The sequence below is a fragment of the Spea bombifrons genome, chromosome 6 (assembly GCF_027358695.1).
Source record: "Spea bombifrons isolate aSpeBom1 chromosome 6, aSpeBom1.2.pri, whole genome shotgun sequence".
NCBI classification, from domain to species: domain Eukaryota; kingdom Metazoa; phylum Chordata; class Amphibia; order Anura; family Pelobatidae; genus Spea; species Spea bombifrons.
In genome coordinates, this window is record NC_071092.1 from 38,110,045 (window position 1) to 38,121,985 (window position 11,941).

General features: G+C 38.7%; 1 protein-coding gene across 1 annotated transcript; it reads left to right on the plus strand.

Moving 5' to 3' along the window:
- Positions 1-1,569: 1,569 nt before the first annotated feature.
- Positions 1,570-10,697, plus strand: LOC128500147 (histo-blood group ABO system transferase 2-like). Its single transcript, XM_053469187.1, has 5 exons — positions 1,570-1,633; positions 1,735-1,867; positions 4,680-4,826; positions 7,950-8,081; positions 9,539-10,697. The coding sequence occupies exons 2-5, from the start codon at positions 1,800-1,802 to the stop codon at positions 10,245-10,247; spliced, it is 1,056 nt and encodes a 351-aa protein (XP_053325162.1). The 5' UTR covers positions 1,570-1,633; positions 1,735-1,799; the 3' UTR covers positions 10,248-10,697.
- The last annotated feature ends 1,244 nt before the right edge of the window (positions 10,698-11,941 follow it).

An 11,941-nucleotide genomic window follows, 5' to 3' on the forward strand; every position in this document is an offset into this window, starting at 1 on the left:
CAGCAGATTCCGTAATCCTGTTACAACAGAGTGAGTAAGATCATTTAAAACCATGCACAAAACCAAACTGGTACAAAAGGACAAGAGGGCCCTACCCTTTAGATTTTGCAATCTAAATCTATTGTACACTAAAGTTCTCATGTTGAGCAGGTGCATTGTGGTCTGTTAGCGATATTGCTAACAAGGTCATATCATTTTTCCTATTAATGGATAACTAATATTTGCTTCCCCCAAGGAAACCTCTCTCCTGAGCCAACAAAGGTAGGCAATGGGGATGAGATAAGGAAGTACTGGGGTGGGAGAGGGTAAAGGTGGGAAGGATATTTTGCCAACCCATGGAAAAAATCCTGCGGACGCCCATCTGTATGATTCATACTTAATGTTGGACCTAACATCTAAAAATGGTATTTAAAAAGCTCTATCTGCCTTTGGAAAAAAAAAATATATATATACAATTTGGGTGCACGAAAAATGAAAAAGGAGAATTGTTTAAAAATGGTGAAAAACCACCTTTAGCGTTTACATACTTCTGTATAGCAATGGATCAGGTTCAAGGTCAGTTTAACACACATTCCAACGTTGAAGTAGCATGGATATTGTTGATGCTTTTTATCTAAAAAAAAAAACTACTAGGAAATAATTCATTCGATCGTAATCGCTTATCTGCAAAAGCTTTTGTGAACTTTCCTCTTTAGAAAACAGGTATTTCTTCTATAGATATTTAGTGTGAACATTATTCATTACTTTACATCAGATGTATTAACTCCCTTTCCTAAAGGCTGCCTGAACCAATCAATTTCCACAAATGGGGAGCCGAAACTTTCCCCACTCCTGATAAACTTATACTTGAAAGAATATTTTTTTTTGTAACCATGTCACAAAAACCCATTTTTTTGTACAAAAATAAAATAAAAAAAAAGCAATGTGTTATTAAAATGGAATTTTCAAAATGGCATGTGTTTGCCCTTTTTTATTTTACTACGAAAAACATCCAAACCCTATGTACCGAACGCTATATATATATTATGTATTCAGCTTGCTATACTTATTGAAAATATATTTTTGGATGAGAGGATTGAGGAAAATCTAATTGTCCCCTTCATCGCCATTGTTGGTACCGGGTGACCCAGGCAGCTGCCTGTGGCACCTATCATATAGGGGCAGTGGCCCACAGGGGCAACTGTACCTTTCAGATATGGGCCCTGCGCTCTCACCTGCCTCACTGGGCTTCTTGGTAACCCTACAGTGCCAAAGCTAAAGCTGACTAGGCCTGAGCCCAGTGTTGTACGTTGAGTACAATGAACCATGTTGCTATATCTTTTGTATTTTTTTTTTAATTGTGCCCCCCTGCACCAGACTTGAGGTGCCATTTGATACTGGAGCAGCCTTGGTCTCCTTTAAGTTTTCCTCCCTCATGTTTTCATTGTAATTTTGTTGGGCATTATAGAATTATATTATATGATTACTCCACGGAGAGGGTAGATTATCCTGCCGCAGACAGAAACAGCTGGGTGTATGGGTTAACAAAACACTTGTCATCCGGCATTAACTCCAACAATGGGTGGAGACAAGGTGAAAACGCCCTTCGCTGGATATACCCGCTCGCTTGTTTTGGGAATTACTGCTTTATAAGGTTTTCTTTATTTCTTTCTTTCCTTAGAGGGCCGATTGTGTTTCATTATTTTTTTTATGAATTCTAGAATGTTTTCTAAGAAGAGATACTTGTATTTCTAGATCAACTAAAGGAGATATCCTGTGCTGTCACACATCAACTTAACCCTATACACACTGGGTGGAAAATGTTGCCGTCCCGGCATTTGGTGATTGGGACCTTGATTGTGCTTGTGGTGTTTATCGTGGGAATTTGGTGAGTGGTTGTTTTTTGTTTACATTTACTTTATGTCTTTTAACCCCTTAATGACAACACGGTTTCTTACTCGTAGTACGTTTTGGGACAAAGGCTCTTTTAACATTTTCAGTGTTGCTGTTTAGCTGTAATTTTCTTCTTTCTCATTTTGTGCTCCCACACATATTATATATTGTTTTTTTCAGGATAAACAGGGCTTTTGTTACGTACCATTATTTTTATCATATCACCTAATTTACTTTAATGTAAATTTACTAAAATGATGAATTATGGCGATTTTTTTGTTAAAAAAAGACTTTTTCTCACTTTTTTAAAAAAAATCTTTTACTCATCTGCAAAAACTAATGAAAAAACCTGCTAAATAGATTCTACTATTTTTCCTGAGTTTAGAAATACCCAATGTTTTTTTCTTGCTTTTTTTCTGCACGTTATGGGACAATAAGCACCAGTTTTGAGTTTGGTCCTTTAAGTGTAACAAGCATGTGACAAGTGACAATAATGAAAAAATAAAATCTGCTGTAGAGGTCCCTATCCTAGTAATGATTATAGTAATGGCGAGTTTATGGTTATGGGTTTGAAGGTTTTTTAACATTCAGTTCCTGAAGTCATGGCCTCTCATGTAGGATACTGCATGCAAAATGTATATTTACACAAACGCAGTGCAAAGCCTAATGTTTATTATTGGGCATGGATCTAAAGCTGCTGTTCTACCAGTGAATATAATTTCATATAAAGGGAAACAAACACACTGACCACTTTATTCTTTTAGCAGAACCTGTAAAACACAGAAAAATAAAAGTGCCTGTGTTTAAGTTTTAGCCAGAACCAGTGATAACATAACAGTGATTGTTAAAGAGAAGTTGCTTGCACAGTAAAAGATGCGGGTAAGGTAGGGGTGTGGGAGGCAGTTTGAACGAGTATGTATGTGTTAGCATCGATGTATAAGTGTTGGGGGGGGCAAAGATGGAGCAGACAGGTTGTTTGAGGGCAAAGATGGCACAGGCTGTTTGGGGGCTGTGACAAGCTGTATGAGGACAAAGATGGCACAGACAAGTTGTTTGGACATATAAGACTAGCCATCTTTTTCCCTAATCTGGGTGCTGGGCAGGTCCTCTAGATACAATCTGGGTGCTGGGGCAAGTCCTAAATGTGCACTCTGGGTGCCAGGGCTGCCCTTTGAGGCATGCGTCCTGTGATCTCTATCTGCGATTTGCATGTGATTTGTCATTTGATCTATACCTGCAAGGCTGGGGTTTGTGTGTTATTTGGTTGCTCTGTACCTGCAATGCTATCATTCCATGTGTTATATATTTACTCAGTAACTGCAAATACAGGGTTTGAATGTCTTATCCAGTTGATCTATACCTGCATGTTGTTTCCATGTGTTGTTTATTTGATCTATACTCGAACTACATGAGGGAGGAAAAGAGAGATTTGTCACAGGGAAGGAGGGGACAAAGGTTCACTTGCAGGACCCGCATCATTCATTTGCTATGTGATTGACACAGTATTGTGCTCCTCTCGTGCCTTGCACATATGAAGTGAGGATGTCTCACCAGAATTCCCGCTAGGGTTGAATAAGCAAAGGTAAAAATGAGACAATACTTCAGGGTACAAAGATCTTTTGGTCATGAACAGATTCAGTAATAACCGAATTGCCTTAAGGAACCCCTACACAGCATATTTTCAAGGTCTTCTGCATCAGCTAAGATCATTATATTTTAAGATAAAATTCACAAAACTTTTTTGTTTTGTTTTACTACTGAAACCTGGAGCCAAATGCCTCCCCAAAACAATCTTTGGTCTGTATTCTGCAGTTTTTAACTTGTCTTTCCTCATATTTCATTGAAATTTATATTTTAGCTTCGTTGTAATTGAGATATGCTTAAACACCCACTTATCTTGCTTTTGATAACCGAGGAATGTAGATGGTTAAGTATCAACCTATTTAACACGGTTTAGCAAGTTCATATCTTTATTTTCTTCTTATCACAATACCCTTCCTTTAGAATTTCCCTGTATAATTCCAACACCGAAAGCATTGTAATCACTTCAAAATTGGATGTCATATTTCTTTAGGAGGAAAGTCCCTCTCTAGGGCTCAAATCCATCACCCCTTCCATTTTCCCCTGAAGATGGTGGTTTAGAATGTTTTGTTTTACATTTACTTACTAACTATTTGTGTATGTAAAAGAGTTGTTATATACATATGATGATGATAATGTATCCCAACATGTATAGCTTGGAGGAAAGAAGAGAGAGGGGAGATGTGATTTAACATTTAAATGCATAAAAGGAATTTAGCAAAGTACACGATGGAAGCGTTTTTTTTTATTTTTAAAGGAGAAGACATTTTAGAACAAGATGTCATAATTTAAAACTAGAGGATCAGAGGTTTGGATGTAATTTAAGAAAGTTTTACTTTCTCGTGAGCATGAAAATGTAGCTTGTAGCTGTGAATATCCAGACGTCATCAGACGGCTGACCTAAAATGACATGTGTTCTTTTAATTCATAAACAAAATGAATCAAGATCATAAAATTACGACATGCCAAAGAAGTACACCAATGAGAATGCAGGTTAATTTTTAACCTAGATTGTTATTACAACATAATATAATTCGCTATAGACCCTAAGTTTGTATAGAGCATGCCGGAACTTCACAATGTATTTAACTTGTTATAGCCAATGAAGAAAGTAATAAAGATACAACAAATATAAGAGCTTCTATTATCAAAGTCACATTTTGTTCATATGATATGATGTTTAGATCTAATCTGACTCCTCTCCCTTTCTTTTGTCAACCCCACAGCGTGCAGTACCCAAAGCTGATTTACGAAACCTTTTCTTTGAAACATGAGCAACACCCTGAAATAATTTCGACACATGAATTAATTGAGAAAACTATTGAGCTGAATTATTGTCAGAGGCAACTGGGAATAAAGAGAAGCAATGTTGGGTATGTGTTTTCTGCAAATGATCATGGGGGGGGCAAATGCCATCCTTGCCAGTCACACACTATTATTTCATAAGCATTAAATCAAAACTTATATTGAAGTCCTTGGAGACTATTTTAATCTTAAACTCAAGGGTAATAGGAAACCCAAAGGACATTTGACAGACATTTGGCAACTGCTGAATATGAAGTGTCCTGTCCCAAACACACTTACAGAATGCATGGAAAATCCATGAAGTCATCATATAAATGATCTAGTCATGATATAAATGCTTTGAGTAACTTTGAGTAAGTAGCTGCAAAGTTAATTTAAAAATGTAGGTATGCCCCCTGAGAACATTTGATGAATGTGAGTCTTTTTAGTCATCCATTGCTTACATTAAAAGTCAAGCCCATTGTTTTATGGGTCATTGTCTTTGTCCGTGACAAATAAGTATTGTTTCCATGGGGTGTTGTTCCCCAACTTCTGATATTAAAGAGGATGTGAGATACACACACATGTACATGGACAAGAGCCAAGCAGAGGCCTTTATGGTGATAGTTCAAGGAAACAATATAGCACAGAAGTATAGGAAAGTTACCTTTAATATTCAATAAAAACAGCACCAAGATTTCCGTTTGTTTATTTGAATTAATGGTAAATTAGCTTACCACTGCATCCTTGCATTTTGCTTATGACAGTCCTCCAGATCTAGTTGTCTCTTGACTATAACTCAAAGCCAGATGGTGGATGAGTGTGTTGAGAGTTGTAGTAGCATTACTTTAAATGTACTTTTCAAAGAGCAAAGGCAAGATAGGGTAAGCGTGATGGGAGCGGGAGAATGAGGAAAAAGCTTCCTGGGATTGACATCAGGAGGAAGCAGGTTAAGCTGGGCTGCCTTTGCAAATCCCAGGACATTTGGGCAAGTGCGAGGCTTCAGCGGCCGCCCTACATTGTCTGTGGGCTTGCCCTGTAACTAAGACTTTCTGGACCCATGTTCATACCTCACACTGCTTTGGGCCTTGTTTGGCTTTTCCCTACAAGAGAAGGTCTGCAATGTCACAGCCAGGGAGACAGCCTCGTGGCTCCTTCTCTCCGCTGCTGCAAAAAAGCTATCCTCTCCCAATGGATCCACGCTACCCTTCAACCAGGGCCGGCCCTATAATGGGGCAGACTGGGGCAATTGCCCCAGGCGGCACTTTAGAAGGGGCGGCACTTTGCCGCCCCAAGCGCTTTTTTTTGGTTTTTTTTTTGAAGCGGAGGAGAGAGAGAGGGGCACCGAGTGGTTTTCGCTTACCCGCTCGGCGCCCCTCTCTCTCTCTCCTCTGCGGCGAGTCTCCCTGTTCGGTCCCGGTGCCGGCTTGTAATGCAGAGCGCCGGAGGTGACGTCAATTTCCGGCGCTCAGCATTACAAGCCGGCACCGTGGCAGAGCAGGGAGACTCGCCGCAGGACTGTTTAAAGGTAAGTACCGGGGGGGGGATCGTAGATTATGGCGTCGGCGAAGTTTAAAATGCCGCCCCCCCCCCCCCGGCGTCGGCGGGGGGCGGCGTTTTAAACTTCGCCCCAGGCGGCGTTAAGTCTTCGGCCGGCCCTGCCTCCAACGTTGGCCATGGCTCTACAGAAATGACACAATATTTTTTAAATGGAATGGATTGAACCCACAATCCACAGAGACACAAAACCCAAACACCTTTCTATATAACGGAAACGTATAAATTATAAAAAAAATAAAATATGACAACTCATGTACTGGATGTACTGACTAAACCTTGGTGGATCATGTAAGGTAGACAATTCTACTCAATGTTACTTATCAACTAGTCCTAAACAAGGGAAAATGTAATTGCGGTAAATAAAATAGCTCTACATTACATTAAAAATTGAATGATGCCCTTTCATATTAAATTACCTTGAAGAAATTTAAAATAGTCCAAGAACAGGTCTTATAATGTTATTATCCTAACCTCAAAGTTTGAACAAAACAGCATGATTCCTTTTGTTACTCTGCCAAATAAGCAATGTGGGAGGGTTGGGAAGGTTATTTTTACTACCTCAATGAAAGAGAGATTGGTTTTATTGTTTACCGTGTGACCCGTAAATGTGAACAAATTGTAAAGTTAGAAACACAAACGGACACATTGACGTGGAGTGATTTGGGTTCCGAAATAGATTTGCGAGGTATTTCTCTCTTTTCTAGGAGCTCTGAACATTATCTGGGTATGAGGATCATTATGTTCCTAGATTTGTCTCCATTATGTGTATAGAAACAGTTTCTAAATTAAATAATGTAAATAAAATGTTTTTCTTCTAAATGCCTCAATAAAAGAAAGCTATAAATAAGTCAAGAAAATCACCCTTAGCTATGCCTCTAACCAAAAGAAATTGCGTTTCTGTCCGACTATCTATTCCTTTATGATAAAAAAGATGGCAGGTAGTTAGAGAAAACAGATCAGTTTCATGTTGAAACCACACCGTTTTTTGTCATGTGTTATTGCCTGATAAAACCCTTAGGAATCTACAGAACTACAGGTGTCTGGAATACAAATATGCTCACAACAACTACATCTTCCACACAATGCTTTGTTACATACAGCGGTGTATTCTAGCCTAGGGTGATAGGTCCAGTGGGTTGGCCGCTCCTCAGCCCCTCACTACAGGTCGACCACCCTATACGATGATTTGCCTCACTATGCACTACAGCTCTTTAAGGCCAGTTGGGGAGATCTTTTGATCTCCATTGAAACCAGCCTATTGATACTGTGGAGGTATTTTCAGACGGCGGCTGGGGACACTTACCTAGGGCTGTGATCCTGATAATTACACCATGATTACATATATAAAACTCCTACACAGGGATGGCCCTTGGCAAACTATGTCTCTGCCCACCCTCATTTAGCGTGCACTTGCTTGCTGACATAGGACATCTGGTACAAGCTCAGTGCAGTCAGGTAGTCAGCTAGGTAAACTGTATGTTAGTATATTAGTCATATTTGAGTTCAAAGTAAAACAATTCTTGATTTATATTTCTGACTACTATTGTCCCACCAGGTTTTTTAAAAAAATCTTTTTTGTTTTTGTTTTCACGTTTTTCTTTTGTGATAGTTGTCCATTAGTAGACTATTTTCCATTCTCTTGTATTCTGCAGAAGGACAGCAGCACTACAAATACTAACCCCCTGGCTCGCTCCGATCATCTGGGATGGAACATACGATATTGATTTATTAAACACGCAGTACAAGGACAAAACCATTGGATTATTTGTGTTTGCAGTAAAAAAGTAAGTAATCATTGAGTGCAATCAGTACCCCCTGATGATATTCTAATTTTTTCAACTGGCTTTCCTCTAAGTTTATATTCCACGGTCCCAGCCCTCTATATTTAGTAGTTATAGAGAGGGTGACAAGATGACATCTTCAGATGCTCTAATGAGAAGTTTATTGTGCAAAGTAGATATGATTTTAATGCATCACAAAATCACTTTCTACAGATAGTGATCGAGGAAGCGTTTGTGGAGAAGTCTGTGCCAGTTGTGGAAGTATTATGCCTCTGGCTTCATTACATATAAAGACAGTATTGAAGATTACATTAACTTGGCCATCTGTTAGGAAAACATGGGTGTCATGGATTGCTGGTGGCCCTCACCATGCCGCATGAATTTAAAGGTCATGTTAGCTTGGATTGTTCTAGAGGTATCATGTTTGGCATATGTCCACATTTTCAATTTTCATAAATACAGTGAATTCCGAGTATTGGCGGTAATTGCCCTCAAGAGTGTTCAAATGTCAAAGCTTTGCTTTTATTTTTCTATTATTGTCTTCAAAGCTATTCAAACACATGAATTACAAGGTCATATTAGCTTGATTCAGGCTGGAGGCATTAATCATATTAGCATTTGGCCACAGTATTTCTCTTTTGATAAATCCTGTGAATACTGGGTATTGTCAACAATTGCTTTCAAAAGTGTTCAAATTTCAAAGCTTTGTTTTTATTGTAATGATTTTATTTTTTTTGCTATTTTCTATTTCCTGTATTTAGCTATTTGATATGACCTGATTTAAATCCTGAAAACATGTAATCAGTAAAGTTTAAAAACATCTTTTTTCTTAAATGGCACCTTATGTTGGCAATTCAGAACATTTACACCTCACACCAAAGAGTTACCACCAGAAAGCATAATGTAAGGAGATAGGGGGCAGTTTAAAAACCAACCCCCTCCCCACAAAATACATTCTAGGTGCCAACTGCTTCCATTTCTGTAGAGTTCTAATGGGGGATGTAAAGCTCTATTAGTCTGATGACAATGAGTGTTCTAACTTTGCATCTGATGCCAAGTACCAGTGGCCATCATTCACTTTCAGATTGAGCACATAAAGAAGAAAGTTCAGAATTGTATTATCTGTGCTCCCCTTACATTTTACTAAACTCACTTTCTCAGTACTAGACGGATCCCTTAGCAGTGGCTCATTTTCCTATTTATGCTCAACTTTTTGATCTCTTCCTATGGATCCCTTAACAGGCTCCTAGAAATGGAGTTTCTGGTTCCTAAATTTTACAGTGATATTTATTTATTCTTCACAGTGCAATTAACATAGTTTAGAAAAAATGAAGAGTAGGCAGAATATACAATTTAGGAAATCAAGGAAGATAAGGTATTTATTGCATTTTGATCCTATACTTGTATTAGTTGTTTTTTCTAAGCTCAGTAATTATGAATTCTTTATTCATTTTTTGCAGATATATTCGGTTCCTCGGGCCTTTCCTGAAATCTGCTGAACGTTACTTCATGGTTGGTCACAAAGTGAGGTATTACGTATTTACTGACAAGGTTGCAGAAGTCAAGTGGCCCAAAATGGCTGAAAATCGCATTTTGGTACTGCGGGAAGTTACTGCAGACCAACGCTGGCAGGATGTGTCCATGAGACGCATGCAAGTGCTCACCAACTTGACCCGTGGAGAGCTGCAAACTGACGTTGATTACTTGGTGTGTGCTGATGTCGATATGGTGTTTGCTGACCATGTTGGGGTCGAAATACTTGGTGAGCGAGTGGCAACAATACACCCGGGATACTTCCTTAAACAACCTCTATCATTTTCATATGAGCGCCGACCTATATCTAATGCCTACATACCATATGGGGACGGAGACTTCTATTACATGGCAGCTTTCTATGGTGGAACTGTTGATGAAATTTATAAGCTTAGCACAGCATGCCAAGAAGGCATAGTATCGGACAAGAAAAAGGATATTGAAGCTGTGTGGCAGGAAGAATCTCACCTTAATAAGTACTTGGTGTATAATAAACCCACTAAGGTACTTTCCCCAGAATATATTTGGGATACCGACCTACCTAACGGGAACTTGGTACAGAAGAAGCGCTTTCTTGCAGTACATAAAAACCATGAAGAAGTACGGAATAGGAGAGATTTGACAGATATAAACTGAGCAAATGGTGCATTTTGACTCTAAATGATTCCCAAACTTTTAACTGAAAAATATTTCTGAAAAATGGAAATTTTAGTTTGTAATCTTTACATTTTACCATAACTGCATTGCTGCATGACATACCGTTATTTCATGGATGCTTAACATGGAGTGGCACAGGGTGAGATTTTCACAGAATTAATTACTTTTAGCAAAATGTAGAAAAGTCTGAAATATTAAACTGGAATTATCCACTGTGCCAAGCAATTTTCGAATCGATGCCAGGAGCAGGTATTGCACGGACAATGAGTATGATATTTGATGGTTTTTTGATGGTATGGTGTTTTTTTTTTTAATTTGTTTATTTTAGCACAATTGTGGCATATAAGAAAACAATGAACTGGTTTAAACTGGCTTTTTTATAAATATGTAAATAAATAAAATCAATGATGTGAAAGGTTTAGTCTTTAATTTGACCATGATGCTGGTATTTCTTCCTCAACCACTTAAAATCATAAACTGCAAAACTAATCTAAGTCCTGTTTAAATAATTCATATGATAACCCATCTGAGAAAAATAATATTGTTGAGGACTATCCTTGATACAGGCCCTGGTCAGTCTTCTGCTGGAGGGCGTTTTATTTGCTCTCTGTGGTATCTGACTCAGTTTGCAGGAGCCCTCTAATTCTTTAAATGTAGGGTAAGGAGATCAGTTGTTGCTTAGAACACAACAGTACCTCTCCCTGGGACAGCTACTCATTGTGAAGACATTAAACTGCATGCCCTCGAGTGTTTGTTTGCTTGAATGTTGTTTTGCATGGAGCTTAATTATACTTAAGGTGAATATATTCAGTAATACAGAGGGGCAGTATAAAGCTGATTTGGGGTGTGGGGCTTAAACACAGCTGCAAAAACACATGTGCTTCTCCTCAAACCATTATATACCCTATATATACACAATATTACATAAAATCATGGATCGCGGCCATGGAGGGGGCGGCTGGGGGGCGCTGTGCTGGGTGAATCCTAAGGCAGTGCCCAAGGTGCATACATCCCTGTATACCAACCGCTCACACCTTATACATCCTATAGTCAGCTGCTTTGAACTCAACAGCATGGTCCTCCCCACCTGGGTGTTTCTTTAATCCCTGTATATATTACACTCAACACGTAATCTCCATAAAGTTGTGACTTTAGAACTCTAAAAACATAAACAAGCCCATATAATTGTCAAAACTGTAGTAGGCAGTTGATGTTTAATGACCGGGCTCTTAGGCCTATGGGGTTTATTCACAAAAGGGAGCATTGTGGTTCTAACACCTTAATGTCACTATTTTTATTTTTTTGAAGGTTGAATCCAAGTACACTTCTGCAGCAGGAAGAGCTGAACTTACCCTGCATAATGCTTAGTTAAATCAGCGAGATTTTGTCAGTGTCCTTACACGTTTATTTATGCATTTTATAGGGCCAGTTCTTTTTTCCTGGAGAAACTTGCCAGTGTTTGCCCTTCATAATGGTAATTGAAGTGAGGTACTTGAAACCACAACTCTCCTTGAGTAAATAAACCTCTGTCTATACTATGAACCACTTTATAGTGGGGTACATCACAGCCTCCCACACAAAAGTGCTCCCAGTAAAAATTTGAATGATGCACAAAGTAAACACTGGTTAGAGTACAATAACAAATCTTCTTAAGTTTACTTAACATAGTCAAG

Coding starts and splice junctions, on each gene's coding strand:
- LOC128500147 (XM_053469187.1), top strand. CDS start 1,800: ATGTTGCCGTCCCGGCATTTGGTGATTGGGACCTTGATTGTGCTTGTG. Junction 1,868..4,679: donor GTGTTTATCGTGGGAATTTG/GTGAGTGGTTGT, acceptor TCAACCCCACAG/CGTGCAGTACCCAAAGCTGA. Junction 8,082..9,538: donor TTTGTGTTTGCAGTAAAAAA/GTAAGTAATCAT, acceptor CATTTTTTGCAG/ATATATTCGGTTCCTCGGGC.